Below are 15,705 nucleotides of genomic sequence, written 5' to 3' on the forward strand. Positions count from 1 at the left end.
CTTTCCACGCTGAAACTGTGGATCTGGTGGTGCGGGCAGCTGTCTGTCTTCTCACTTGGGAGTGGCTGGCACCGTGCTCGGAGCCCAGACAGGGTACCTCGGTCACTGTGTGGTGACACTGTCTGCTCGGGGGTTTTGTTGAAAACTGTCCGTGTAGCTGGGGAGTGAGAACTCATCTGAGAGCCTCGTTCCCCGCAGTCAATCCACCTGCACTGGTGCACTTGCAGTCTTCCCCACCAGCTGAGCCGCCCACAGGACTCTTGCCTGGCTCTGCCTGGTTTTTAACAGAGGCTTGTGTTAGAAGAATAGGTGGCTGCCTTCTGCCTAATGTCAAACTGTGTTTTGTTTCTTCTTTTTTGGGAGATATGAGCAAGATAATTTGACTGTCTAGAGCAGGGCATTGCTAGATCCTTAATCTGTGGAGACGGCACCCTCTTCTTGCCCTGTGGTGTTTAGGAGAGTAGGGTTTAGACCTCATGTTGGCCTCTGAATGCTCCTGGCATATAAATTAATATGAACTATTATTGGGTGGCCAGGAGAGGTGCAGCTCAAGTTTCTGCAGACAACAGTTTTGGGAGACCTTTGTTACTAGGGCAACACAGTTTCTTTTCCTTGGATGACAGCGTTGGCTGTGTCCCCTCTGCATGCGGTCCCTGGTGCCCAGTGTGGGCAGGCAGCCAGGGCTGCAGTGCACAGATGCGCTGCTCCTCATGCTGTGTTCACACCATCCATGCTCCTCAGAAGTTTCTGGATGTACATTTGACTTACTAAATTAGCGAGAGTGAAAAGATGCATTAATCATTACTGTGAGGGCTGGGAAAGAGTATGCAGTCCACAGCAGTGTAAATGACAAAATATCAGAAATGGTGATTTCCAGTCTTGTGGAAGTGACACAATTCCTGTTCTCTCCTGAAACTGCTACAAAAGGAGATTATTTAAGAAGCATGAAACATTTAACTGCCGTGAGAATGGTTTAGTCTGCAGACACATGCATTACCCCTTGCAGTAGTGAAGGGAGCTGTGGGCTAGCTGACCAAGGGCATGAAGATCATTGCCACAGAATACCTGAGGGTCTGGGGTTTTTTGTTTATTTGTTTGTTTGTTTGTTTTTTTAAAGAAAAACTAGAACAATATGCTTTCTGTAATAGAGATTCCTAATAAAGCCTGTATATTGGGCTGTGTGAATATGTTATAAATCCTGTATACACTCAGTATATGCCTGAAGCTTCCATGACAAGTAGGTAGAAATTGCCCTGCAATGGGTATCTTACCAGGAAGGTCAAGAAGTGACCTAAAGATTTTTCTAAAGATTTTTCTCATTCAGTGTTGCTTTCCTGACAAGACTTAACTACACCTAGAATAAAATAAAACTCCACGGTATATGGTACAGCTATACTAATTGACAGCAGAAACTCAGGATTATCTAATGAAAAAGGATAATTTTGCTGCTGTGCTTTGGGACATGAAGTGGAAAGAGGCTGAGGCTATGGTACCAGCCCGTAGTGCAGTGTGTTCCTGGGCAGACTCCCTGCACTGACAGAGGCATGAGTCAAATGCCAGTCATTACAGCTTACTTGGGTAAGGGGGTGGAGAAAGGAACCTCTTCTTTCTCCCTCATTTCCTCTGCTGTCCTTATTTTCTGGTCAAGTCAGAAGTGCTGGTGGAATAGTGGCTGCTAGGAAAACTGGCTTAAAAAAATAATTCCTAAAATACAGTTGAAGAATCATGCCACAGGGAAGCTGATGATGGGGATTAGAGAGGTATAAAATCAAAATATCTTTGAGTTATTTGGCAGGTTTATGAGCTAAGGGGGTCTGGTAATTTTGGGGGGTAATAATATAATTAGTTTGTGGTTTGGTTTTTTGTTTGTTTTTGTTTTGTTTTGTTTTTTTTTAATAAATTTCCTTCAACAGTTGATGTAAGACTTGCGTTCCAGGAGAAGTACAAATCTTTTTGCCCACCTTGCTGAAGACTTGTATGTTTTAATATATGTATCCCCCCATTCCTCCAACAAAAAACAATTGTAGCTCATACTTAAAGTAATTGGTATTCACGTGGGTCTAGAGCTGGGTCTTCAAGAATGGTGTGTTAGTACCTGTGATTAAAATGGAGATAGTTTTTTGAGAGATAATGTTGTAGTTGTAAGAGAATGAGTAAATATGGAAGGAATTGGGCATGACAAATAGGTAGTCTTGTAAATAATTGTTGATTAAACTTTGCAGTAGACAAATGTTAATGTGAAAGGTCTTACCAAGCTTTATGGGTTGTTCTTAATTACAGGATAATGCCACTGATAACAGGATAATATCTGAATCTTCTGAGATGAATGAATTTGAAACTCTTACTGCCAAGTTCCATTTTGTTGATCTAGCAGGATCAGAAAGGTTAAAGCGAACAGGAGCTACAGGAGAAAGGGCAAAAGAAGGCATTTCCATCAACTGTGGACTAGTAAGACTATACAACTTGTTTCCATAGGCTGTTGGTACCATCTTCGCTTCCTTTTTGGATCACTTGTTTTTAGTAATCCCTAAAGTAGAAACGCATTGTGTGCAGAGTGAGGACTGTAGCATGAGATGTTAACAGTATATATTGATTCTTACTGGGTTCTGGCTTGCTAGTGTTTTCTTGGTTGGACTAGACCCTAGCTAGCAAATTACAGTACTTACAACTGTTGTGAAACATAGTTAGTTACTCTAACTTTTAAAATGTATTGTAGAGTTCCTTTCACTTATTTTTATTTTTTTATTCTGTCAAGACCCAAACAATTGGAGACTATTACAAGCAGTTTGCAAGGAGTACAGGCATGTAAAACATGAACAATTATTAAGCTTAATTGATCAATAAATGCTGGTTCTTTGTTATAATTATGACACATAATGTAAACCAACCCTGTAGTTATTGTGGTTATATTATATGGAAGAGAAAGATAATTCAGTTCAATTTCATCATTGATATAAGCACATATAAAGCCAACAGAAATTTGGGGGTTTAGGTGACATAGATGTATCCCTAACAAATAGGATACAGAATGTGCGAAGGTGAAAATCAGTGTGATAAAAGTAATATTTTATATGATCACGAAACTTTCATTTACAGTGAATTCCAGGCCTCAGCTTTGAGAAACAGATTGAAAGTGATTTAAACACTTCAAAGCAGTCACAGAATGTGGTGTATATACAGTTCTTCAACTGCTGGATGCAGTAAGACCATTTTCAAGACTAAGAATTGACTGTACAGGGTGCCATCTAGAGGAATGTTCTTTAATTTGGCATATGATTGAAGTATGTGCAGTTGCACATTAAAAATAATTTTGCAGCCAAATGTTAGGTTGTTTATAAACATGGATTAGACCCTTTTAGCAACAAAAGAGGATAGTTATGGACTACATAATTTCAAGCCTTAAATGCTTAAATACTCATCATACATTCTTTATTTCATATCTGTAGAGGTAATAAAGTCTGGGTTTTTTTTAATATTAATGCCCCATATTTTATTCTAAATCTAGTATAAAGCACACTGATAAAAAAATTATTTTTAAAAATAATATAGCTACTGCTAGAAATAGAGTTCACCTTTAATAATCATAGAAAGTAAATGTTTGTTACATGAAGTAGTTCTAACTTTAGTTTGCGACTGCCATGAGATACCAATAGACAATGCATGCAAATTGTGCTAAGCACTTAGCACTTGCAGATAACAGACTGCAAGTCATCTGCTTCACTGTTGATAGCACAAAAGTTTATAGATGTCTACTGTAAAATGTAAAAATCCTCAGAAATATTTTTTTATCTTAACTTTCATGAGTATATTCATTTTTTTACAATATTCAGACCCCAGTTTATAGCTGTTTTAAACTACTGAAGAACTGATTTTAACTTGTGCATTACATGATTTGGTGTTTTATAGCTGGCACTTGGTAATGTAATAAGTGCACTGGGAGATAAAAGTAAGAAGGCAACTCATGTACCATACAGAGATTCAAAGCTTACAAGGCTACTTCAAGACTCTCTTGGGGGAAACAGGTATGAAAACTAGAACACTTTCTGTATTTCATTGTGAATGAGCATGAATGAGCACATAATCTTCAGAAAGTAAAATAAACATTAAACAATGGATAAAAATAGCCACTTTTTGATGGAGGGAGGTTCTGAAGTTAAATTACTGTCATGATGGAAAACACTGACAATGCAGGGAAAAGATTTTAAAGAGCATTTTTGCATTGTTGTTTTCAGTTCAGCTAGCGTAGCTTTATTAGACATGAGGCTTCAAGTTACTTAGAAGTTACCATTTCCAGGACAAGTCCCTTCCATGAAGACATCTTTAGATTGTAGATAGCATAAATGGTAAACTTTGTTATTGTGTTATAGCCTTATTGACTACAGTATATTTTAAAGCTGTGATGAATTTTGCCTTCAGAGGTTTTTTTTGTTACTTTTTTTTTTTTTAAATGGCACTTAATTATTGGCTCTGAGTGCCATGCACAGGAGACTGGAGTTGGCTTACCACAGGCACTGCCATCTTTTTGTAAAGGTTGTATACCTCAGGGTATAGTGCATCTGTCCAGTTATCTGATTACAGCCTAATAAAAACAAACTAGTGTATCACCAGAACTGTTTGTATGAACCTGTTCTGTATACCTACATACCTACTGCACATACAAGAAAGAGAAGCTTTGGCCCCTGAAAGCTTTGTCTAAGCAAGCATTAACAAATTTATTAAAATAAAACAAACTTTGTATTTGTAACATTAACATGTACACATACAAAAGGGAGTGTAGTTGGATGTGTTTTAGCAAGGCAGTACTCTTATTGCTCTATTTAATCCAGTATGGCTGACTACTATTTTTAGGAGGGCAGGAAGCTTTCTGGGCATTTCACAAAAGAATAGGGAGAAGTGGAAGACAACTCTTAAATCATTGCTCTGCTTTTCAGAGAGATAAATTCAGTAAGACCTTGCAGCACTGCAGTGTAAGGAAAAGCAAAGAGCTGGAAAAAACAAGTAAAATAAAGGCTAGAATTTTCGGAAGTGCTTAAGGGAGGAAGAAACTCAGGAATTATGAAAAAACCAGCAGAAATTAAGAGTATAGCTCTTCTAAGGTCTTTCTGGAAATAACTAGAAATAGCACTTTTTGACTAAAATTTATATCAAATACAGTAGCTAATGAACATTTTTTCAACCACTTCTAAAATTGCACTGTTGTTGAAATTTTGACTCCAAAATGTTTTCCTATTTTACAGCTTCACTGCTCCCCCTCCTGTTCTTCAGGAGAAATTGCATAGTATAGTGTACTAATGGACAAATCACAAATGCTGTCCCAGAGCATTTTCAAGGATATTCGGATATATTTTTTTCTGTCTGTTTCTAACCGATGTCAAATTTGTGGACGCCCATCACCACCTATTTTTGTTTATGTGATGTACCTGCTGAGACATGTCAAATTAGCAGTTTGCTGTTAAGGAAGAGTTATACATATTAACACAATTTGAATAATTTCTTATCTATGCTTTGGCAACCAAAAAGTGTGGGAAAGCTGAATTTTAATAAATATGCAGTTTTTCTTCTGGGAAATCAGATTATTAGATTTCTGTTAGCCTGTTCCATAGCCTTCCAAATTCTACCCTCGGTATTACAGTCCATATTATTGTTTCTTTTTTGCAAATAATTAAAAAAGGTTTACTAGTAGTGATTCAGGTTAGATTGCAGTGAGTCCTGAGTCAACAATGATGAAAGCATTGTATCACTGTACCATTCTCACCATAATCCTGATTTTAAATATAATGCTGTAACAGTTCTCAAGCAGCATTTAAATATTAATATTTCACGAATTATTCAAGTAAGAATATGGAGTATGGGTGTCTTTGGAAAGGACTTTTATAAAATATAATATGAAAAATGAGAACTTTTGTAACTTCTGGGACAGGGGCAGCAGTCTAAAGAAGTGGTAAAATAAAGGGAGTAGAATAGTTTTTTTTTAAAAAAAAAATAGTTCATTATACAATTCAGATAGGAAAGTGGAGTTCAAGTTGTTCAGTTTTCAAGACAGACACCTAGCAGAACCAGTCCTCTGAGGTTTAGAAAAGTAATCACATTCTTGACTGAGAGCACAAGTAGTCCTGATGTCAGAATTAAAAATTTGTTCTTAATCGCACATAGTTTCAACTTGAGGACTAACCTCAAGGGGAGAACTGACACAAAGGTACACAGGAGGTCTGAGAAACTGCTGAAACTAATTCTTTCTTGTATCCTCAGGCTAGTTACCCTTTCCAGTTTAGTTTATTGGTGTGTATGGTGAAGGTAATTGTTTGCTTCACAAAGGGTTGCAGGGATTAATTTGTTTGTCTCAGTCTGAAATTATAGAAAGTGAAGATCAGAATCCAGTCTGCCTAATGCAGATATTGCTCATTGTCCTGGAGACAGTGCACTCGTCCTAGCGCAACCACCTAAGCTTTAACGTACAACAGAGAGGCAAATTCCTCTAAAGCCTGGAGGGGAGTACTGAGTCCATCAAATGTAGATGTTTTCCTCTGTCTCTTGAGAATTTAGGCCATGTAGGCATCTTCAGAGTATGATCTACAGCTGGAACTCTGCTTCTGACCCCTCTAGGCTGTTCTCATCTGATGTGAAATGAGTGTACTCCAGGGAGCGAGGGAAGAGACCCCCATTCCTCCATCTGCCTGTTGAATGATGAAAGCACTTGGTTGTCATGAAAATTTTTTTGCCGTTTTCTGCTTTTGTCCCACTGGTTCTGTCTGCTCAGTCTTTCACTTGGAGCAGGGAGTATGTTCTCACCCTGCATGTCCCATGATGGGATGGCTAGAGGGTGTTGTAGGAAGATGTTTGTTCATAATCCTCTTGGGCCTAGAGCTCAGGTTCTGCTTTTTGTGGAAGTACTCTAAGCAGTGGTGTTATGAAACATGGAATAAATACAATTATAGCCAGATGTACTAAGGGTAAGTACTAGCTTTTGTGCTTCTGTTGGAGAACAGGAGATAATTTGCAGTGGAGAATTCAGGCAGTTTGGATCTCGGTAGAACCCAAGATAGATAATGGGTACCTTAGGGAGTGGTAGATAATAGGTACCTTAGGGAGTTGTGTGCATGCATGGACACCTCAGATGAGCATTCAGGCAACTTTCAGATTAAATAGGTACACACCTCGGGAATTAGAGTAGGCAGTCCTGACAACTGTGTGATCCAAATCACTATCTAGGAGTTTAGGTTGATCTCAAGTTTCTAAGTCTCAGTTTGTGTATGGTTAAACAAACTGAATTTGGTTGAAAAACATTTATAGGAACACCAATTAAATTGCTTTTATAGTTTTACATGCAGAACAATTAATGATCTGGCATCTCCTATGCTATGCTAGGGAGATACAAGATGTAACAGTGCTGAACTTTGTGGTTGATAGTCTTCTACTGTGGGTTAGATCGAGGAATATTTTCACAAATGTTCTGAAGTCACTATTCTTGTTTCATCTTCTATCTGAAGACCTGTTAGCTTCTCTCTGCTCTTTTTGTTCTTGGTATGTAACACTGACCTATGTTTCTAACTTCCAGTCAAACGCTTATGATAGCATGCGTGAGCCCTTCGGATCGAGATTTCATGGAAACTTTGAACACATTAAAGTATGCCAATCGGGCCCGGAACATCAAGAACAAGGTGGTAGTTAATCAGGATAGGGCGAGTCAACAAATAAATGCTTTGCGCAGTGAGATTACACGGCTACAAATGGAACTCATGGAATACAAAACAGTAAGTTTATCCTCTTAGGATTTCTTCTGCTTTAAAATGCTTATAGTTCTATAGCTTTTTTTTTTTCTGGTGGCTACTTCCACTTCATACACTAAAAAGATTTGAACAGCAACCCTAACTTAAAAAACACTTCTAATTCCAGTGATTACCAGATGTTTTTAGAAAACTTAGATTGCATCCACAGAGAAAAGATACATCAATGAATGCCAATGATGTCAACAGATGCTGCATTGTGTTTGCTATTTGAAAGGCAAAAATTGACCTTGTCATGCTCAGCAATGAGGAATAATCACTTCTAAAGTAAAAATTACCACAGTTTAGATTGGCACATAAATGAATGTGTACAGTTACTGTGTATTGCTTTTAAAACCTTCTAGACAGGTAAAACAATTTGTGTTTAAAAAATAAGTTTTAAATTATATAAGGCAGATACTAATACTACACAATGACCATTTCTTCCTGAAATTTAAAATGGATAATGTTTTCAGCAATAAATGTGGTTACCAGTGTTGTCCTCCTTTGTTATCCTTGAGACAGTATCCTGATTTCATAAAGATTTGTCTTCTCATTTCTTAACCTTTTCAAGAACTTGTACTTCAGACTAAGATGGAATTACACAGGACCCAAATGCTAAGGTGTGGGCCAGACATCAATGTTTTGAAAACTATCTATTTATCGATTGTTTTAAACTTTTCAATAGAAGATTATCTTTTGCTATGAGTGTCTATTTCAAATTTCAAGTAATCTGCGGATTTCCTTTGCCAAGTTAAAAATTTTTCATGTGTAGGTCAGCCTTTACTAGTAATAAAATATATTTACTTTCTTAAGGGTAAAAGGATTATAGATGAAGAAGGTGTTGAAAGCATTAATGACATGTTTCATGAAAATGCGATGCTGCAAACAGAAAACAACAATCTGCGTGTTAGAATTAAAGCAATGCAAGAGACTATTGATGCACTGAGAGCAAGAATAACGCAACTTATGAGTGATCAGGCCAATCAAGTGCTAGCCAGAGCAGGTATGCTGTGGGTGCGTTGTGTGTAAACTGGTTCATAAGTTCATAAACTTAAATAAGTTATGTTCTTGCTTCATGGATCCTTTGGAATGAAGTGATGCCTTTGTAACAATAATGTAGGACCTGCTTTGGCAGGGATAGGCCCCCATCTGATTCTTTCCTCTGTTTCTGGACACTTCTATTAGAAATAGTTTGGTACCCTGATTTGACCATTCATGTAGGACTATGAGCAACATAAAATGTGAAATAATACCTTTGGATAGGAATTACTTGTATGCTTAGCTATACATGGACTTAAATATTTTGCTTTGGATGAGGACCTGGACACAGATGGGTGAATGTTGGCTTGCTTTTTACCTCATAGAATAATCAACCAATTCACTTACCATGACTGCATTGTTCTTTTTGTGCACTATTTGTCAGGTTACATTTGATTTATGGTACATGCATTGTTAGAAGGTGGTAATATGGAAAACAAATAAAATAGAAAAAGTCACTTGACATAATTCTGATCATGTGACACAGAGGAACCTAACACTTAATGCAGCTTAAGGAGGAAGTATATTTTACAAACCAGATAAGATCTAAACATGTAGCCCATATGATTTTGTCTCTTTGCTGGTACATTGTACCTAGTAGCTGTATTCAGATATTTATACTGTTACCGTCCTTTCTCAATCTCTCTCTTCCTCCCACCCCCTCTTTCTCTCTGTCCTTCAAAGGAGAAGGAAATGAAGAAATTAGTAACATGATTCATAATTATATCAAGGAAATTGAAGATCTCAGGTATTTGCATAATATGTTGTTGAACGATTTTTATTTAAAAAAAAAAAAGTAAATACTGTAAGTGTTAGCAAGTAAATACTTCAGCTTTCCTATGTGGGGATTACTTCAGGACAGTGGTCCTTCAGCTTCTACAACCATCTGGTGTTGCTCTTGGCCACAAAAAATTAAAATGTTAAAGATGAAGCTGACGATAGAGATGAAAGTAAGATGTTGCCTAAATAATGATGATAACTTGATATTGTTGCACAAAGGACAGCAAAACTTAGAACAGTTGTTTTATAAATTCATCACCTTCTGTATAAATGATAGTACTGAGAAATTACTTGTTATGATTTAGTGTTTAAAAAAAAATCTGCTTTCTCTTTAAAGTATTAAATATTTTAGATATTTTTATTTCTCTATTTCTTGGAGGTGTATCATGCAAAAAAAAAATAATTATCTGGCCTATTCCCAGTTAGTGTTAGAGATCTTGTGTAGCTTTCATGTAATAGGTATATACACACAGGTATATATCTGTACATATATCTGTGTGTATATTTATACAGACATGTATATGTTTCTGTCTAGGGTATAAATTATATGCACAACATACACAAAGGTTGTGTAAAGTGGTCTCATCAAGGGATTTGCTACATTTGTATTTTGTGAGACTTTACCTTGGTTTGTAGTTTCTTTTTAAACTGAAGGTAATGCATTGCAGTTACAGATGCTAAAGAGTATACATCTCGTGCATTAGCAATACTTGCGATTCATGCTCTAAAATTTTTTTTTTAAGAGCAAAATTATTAGAAAGTGAAGCAGTGAATGAAAATCTTCGACGTAACTTGTCAAGAGCTTCAGCAAGATCTACATACTTTGGTGGACCATCAGCATTTTCTGCTTCTATGCTTTCTTCAGAGAAAGAGACAATGGAAATTCTAGATATAGCCAAGAAAGATCTAGAAAAGCTGAAAAAAAAAGAAAGGAAAAAGAAAAAGAGGTGGTGTATGAATTATAATGCTATTTGTTTTCTCTTTATTAGTAAAGTAGTGTATTTTTTTAACCACTGAGATTTTAAAATTAATTCGTTGCTGCTCTGTGGGTTTGGATCCTGAACTGCTGTTCCTTCGAACCCTTTTACACATTGAAGTTGTAAATGTTTTTCTTCTGCATCTTTTCTTCCAGTGAAGTATGCAGTATTTGTACAATGAATGTCTCTGTTGTAATGAATTTTTCTATATAATTATGCACAGTGGTAAAAGCACAGGTGCTTTCCATAAATTTTGATATTTAAAAAAAAATTTTTTTAAATGCTTTGAAATTCAACAGAAGTTTGCAAAACCAAAAATTATAAACTTTTTTCTACCGTACGTCAAAACTGAAACAGCTTTCTGAAGAAAAGATATTCTGAATAGCTGGGAATTCTTTGGTAGCTCTTGGAATGGCTTCTTTTGCTTTATCTTCTGCTTTTATAAATGTTTTTAATTTGAGGTTTCCTAATTCTCTGCAACATCATGCTTTGCTGTTTTTTGCTGTCCGACTTCTCATCTACTAAAATGCTCATAGACATTGATAAAAATGCCTGTTCAGACAGCAGTTAGTACAGCAAGGATCTGTTTGTGTACTCTGAAACTCTGATTCCCTTAGATTTTTCCCTTTTCCTTGAAATTTTCCACACTTCTAATCTATTACTCTTTCTACTAATGGCCCTTCAGACTTCTTCTACAAGTTAAGAGTGAAACCAAAACAGTATAAGCCTGAAATATAGTTGAAGTATAAAGTAGACTTGAGTTAGTGATATCTGCAATTTGAGGTCCAATATCTAAATCCATTCACCAAGTCAATGTCTGATACTCGTGGAGAACACTCATTTTAATAACAACTAAATTCTTCCTTTGCATATCATTTTTAAGGAAACTCTTATACATTTATGGAGATTTTGATAGATTTTGTGTCTCATGTTTATAGGAACTTGAGGGCAGGGTGGAAGTGTTAAATGAAATCAGCAGAATGTTCTGGCCTCTCTTCAGCCAAATGCTTCAATATGTTCTTTAACTGTAAACGCAAGAACAGAAAGATTTGATTTTTGTATGTTTTGACACCTTTTAAAATCAAGCATGCGTTTAGATTCATGTTTAGATAAAGCCCCAATTGTTAGTTTGAGGCCTGAGTATTAGGTAGCAGACAGGATTGTGACCAGAAAACAGATAAAGGTTACTAGATATATTGAGTAATATATTTTATTATAAGAGATGATGACTTTAAAAAAACATTTGGAAGTTTTACCCTACATACAGTAGTAAGTAAAACAGATGGTTGTTCTTTTTGTGTTGTTTTTTTTTTTCCGAAAGAAGCTTCTGCATCCAGTCACACTTGTTCACACCAGGACAATAATCTTGTGAATGGCCAAGTAGTCTGATCCAGAATTAGGGAATACTTTCTGTAAACTAATTTGAGATCAGTTTTCTATTCTAGCATTATAGAATTAGAGAACCATAGAAAAATTTAAGTTGGAAGAGACCTCTTGATGGTCCAGCCTGCATGTTAAAGCAGGTCTTCCATTCTGTAGAATGGGATCATACTCTTCAAAGTGCTGGTAAGGTTTGAATCTGTTTACTGGCCCATCTGCAGACTGCTTTGCAATAAATATTTATGAATTTCTGAAGTGCATATGTTAGGAGAGAAATTCCTTAGAAGCTAAGAAATGTTAGAATTTGAGGGATTATGCATATAGCCTGTCATACTTGTTACCTGTGGAGTGCTTCTATCTAATTAATGAAATGCAAAGCCTGTGTTCAGGATATATCACTGTGGATTTTTATTCTACTGAAATTTCAGGAATTGGCAATGGGTATGCTAATGTATTGCAAAGGGACAATTTACCCTGCAGTTTGGAAGGGATTCTTTGCTCTACTTCTGTGTTCTACAGGCATTTAGCTGCTTTTACTGTACTATTTCTTTTTAGGGTTGCTGTTCTTTTAAAGTTGTCTAACTATCATATTCCTGCTAAAATGGGATCGATAAGCCTAGTTACTAGTTCTGCCCCATCTGCTACCTTTCTTGACCTGTTTGTTTCCTGGTTATGGGTCAGTATGATGAAAGGTGCATAATTTTAAATATATGCCACTTATCTAAATTGTTGTGAGCTAGCCTGAAGATCTAAGACCCAGTTTCTGAATGAGCAGCAGGTATGTACTGCTATATATCTGTAGCCTTTAATGAGCATTTGTCATAAAGTTTATTGGAAACAGTTTACATGGCAGTAATGTTTTGGCTACTGAAGTACTGACATGCTTGATTGGAGTGTCCCACAGTGTGACCTATTCACTGGAAGCCCCAGAGCAAACCTGCTATGTCCCTTTCAATCATTAGTGAGCCTTACATGCCTGGTAACCTTTTTTGACTGTTGTCTTTTGACTTCCCTAACCTTTATTAAACTAAATTAGTGATAAAATTACATGGGATTTAGCGTGTTAGCTCCTAGCTGATACTGAAGGAAGATGGCAGGCAGCATGAGGTGAAAAGGCAGCAAAAGCTCTTGCTCAAAACTTGCTCATAATGGGAACATGAGGAATTTCAGTAGTTGAAATTTAAGCTATCTCTACATATACATAAGTCATGCAGACATTTCTCTACTGATACATATACATTTGTTCAAGAGGAAAAAGTACAAGTAAAAATACTAACACTTTGTCCATCTCATTGCTTCTGATGCATATTTTTTGTTAATTTATTAAAAAATAACAAGCAATCATTGGCATGTACTTTTTGAATCCCAGAAAAATAAACTGTGGGTTTCCGCTTTTTATTTTAAAACAAACAACAAAACCGCAAACTAAAAAATAAATGCAATCTGAAAATTTTTAAGAATTATATTCAGAATATATGATTTAGAATATTAGTACTAAAAATTTTTCATCACTATTTTATATATACAATATGTTATCAGCATATATAAAACTAGTGCATTGGGTTCTTTCCTGATATATTCTTGAGGATATATAACTTTGGTTCAATGGCAGTACTTCTTGCAATTTTTGGTATTTTACCTGCTAATTTTAAGTGGCAAAAGAGGAGAAAGCTTTTTCTAGAACTAAGAGATTTTTTTGAATCCATATTAGAAATAATTCTCAAAGTGAAATATATTGTCTATATCTAAAACTTCTTCCTTAGTTTAACTTAAATTTACAATTGTTGACAGTGACAGATTAGTTAACCTACAAATGCTGCTTCTTTGTTTTCTATTTACTTTCCAACTGTGCAAAATGTATTGCCTTTTTACTACTTGTTGTCTCTTGATGGTATCTTTTAAAATTTCATTTTAAACTCCACAAGCTCATATATCATTTTTTTACCTTCTTATCACTTTTGCTTTTCACTGTCTGGTTTGTCCTTCATTGGCTTGGCCTTCCAATACTGTACCTCGTGCTTTTGAAGGCTACAGAAACTTGAGGAAAGCAGTCAAGAAGAAAGAAGGTTGGAATATTTCCCAGGTTTTTAATTACCTGTCATTTCAATTAACTGGTTGTCATACATGAAAACAAGTTGGGCAGATTCATAGGTACTTCAAGAGTGGTTCATTTGGCTTTTCAATATTCTTTCCTGTGTTTTGACTTTCAACAAGTGTTTTAACCGGAAGAAACCTCTGTTGTGGAATTGAGGTTGACTCAGATTGCACAGTGTTGAGCAAGCATTTGTGGGGAGGTGGCGACTATGGGAATTGCTGCAGAATTAAGTAGACTTCTTTCTTGCATGGCCTGTATGGAGTGAAAGGCAGGAGGAAGGTGCAATAGCTCGTATGGTATGAAATGTATAGCAGGCAGTATACAACAATAATAATTTTGGCATGTGAGATCAAGAAGGTCTTGGACCTTCACACCTCAGTTAAGTCTGCTGCATTTATTTTTGAAAGCATGTGACTGAAGCCTTGACCATTCCTTCTGTTCAGTTTCAGCCAAAGCAGTAGATTAAGTAGCTGGTCATAGAGAGCAGTTAAGTTGAGGCCTTAAAGAGAGAAATATACTGTCATTAAAAATGAAAGTAAAAGAGCTTTTATTTTTCAGCTGTCTACTTTGATCCAGCTCCCCCCCGCCCCCCCCGCCCCGAATTCATGCAGATGATGTGAATCCACAGATCAATAGCACTCAAATTAAGCAGTACGGTTCTGTCTGGCAGAGCTGCTCCCTTTCCTTCCTCCTGTCTCTCCCCTTTATCAGGCAGAACACAAATTCTCTGTAGTGGTTGACTCTGTACTGTGTGCAGGTGGAAGGGAAACTGGGGATTTGCCTCAATCTGCCTGAAGATTGCAGCTAAGATCTGTTATCATTTAGGCTTACTAACCAACATAAAACAGAACATGTGAGCTGAGTGAGATGAGAATCTGTGGAAATGAGATTGCGTGGCTCAGTGTTCCCTGTTCTGGCATTTTTTTTTTTTTTTTTTCTGTACAAATCTGGTTAGATTTTTTACTTCCAGCCTCCCTGGCTGCTGTGTAGATTCAGACGGTCCAAGCAAAATCTTTCTGCCTTGCGCATGATCAGCTGTAGCTGGATTCAGTTTCACTGGTGATGAGTGGGACAGAAGGAACCAGTTAGCACTGAACAGGTTAAAAAATAGTACAAGAAAAAATTGTGTGTGCACAGAAGTACTGTGTTACTTAACTGGCACTCTTAAAGGTGGCTTTTAGGTATCACTTGCCAAATTAGTGTCTCAAATCTACTGAATGTTTCTTGTCACTGCACTGAGTATTGGATTTGTCCAAGAGTTAGACCTTGAATCTCGGCTCCTTTTGGTGTCAGTGGAGGAAGACGTGCATTTCTAGATACCCTGCCTGATCAGTGACAGCACATAACTTGCCAAACTTCTATGCAGCTGAAGTTAGGTGAGGTGGATTCCACATTATGCAATCCTAACCACATCTTTTTCTTATTACCCCCTATGGTGTGTAGCCCTGTTCTACCATGATCTCCCATCTATTGGGGATGGTTTGGGTTTTGCACATGTAGTGCTAGAAGGACTGACATTTGGTCCATGACAACTTGCAGACTGCCACTGATTTTTGAATTTTACATTTGCATGTGATGCCTCAAATGTGCACTTAAAAATGTTAAAACTTGTCCTAATGGCTAATACACCAAACCTTTAAAACAAAATCAAAAAAACCCTGCTGTAATT

General features: G+C 36.6%; 1 protein-coding gene across 6 annotated transcripts in view; it reads left to right on the forward strand.

Moving 5' to 3' along the window:
- KIF21A (kinesin family member 21A) overlaps window positions 1-15,705 on the forward strand; it is a 93,467-nt gene that overhangs the window by 39,281 nt on the left and 38,481 nt on the right. For 4 of the 6 annotated variants that reach the window (XM_075024886.1, XM_075024881.1, XM_075024884.1 and 1 more), the window contains exons 6-12: window positions 2,281-2,448; window positions 3,907-4,022; window positions 7,556-7,751; window positions 8,580-8,769; window positions 9,489-9,552; window positions 10,328-10,531; window positions 13,969-14,007. In XM_075024886.1, the coding sequence (XP_074880987.1) occupies window positions 2,281-2,448; window positions 3,907-4,022; window positions 7,556-7,751; window positions 8,580-8,769; window positions 9,489-9,552; window positions 10,328-10,531; window positions 13,969-14,007 (977 nt within the window). The remainder of the gene's footprint in view (window positions 1-2,280; window positions 2,449-3,906; window positions 4,023-7,555; window positions 7,752-8,579; window positions 8,770-9,488; window positions 9,553-10,327; window positions 10,532-13,968; window positions 14,008-15,705) is intronic. The other 2 variants (XM_075024885.1, XM_075024883.1) reach the window with 1 other exon arrangement.

This window comes from Buteo buteo, chromosome 4, assembly GCF_964188355.1.
Source record: "Buteo buteo chromosome 4, bButBut1.hap1.1, whole genome shotgun sequence".
NCBI classification, from domain to species: domain Eukaryota; kingdom Metazoa; phylum Chordata; class Aves; order Accipitriformes; family Accipitridae; genus Buteo; species Buteo buteo.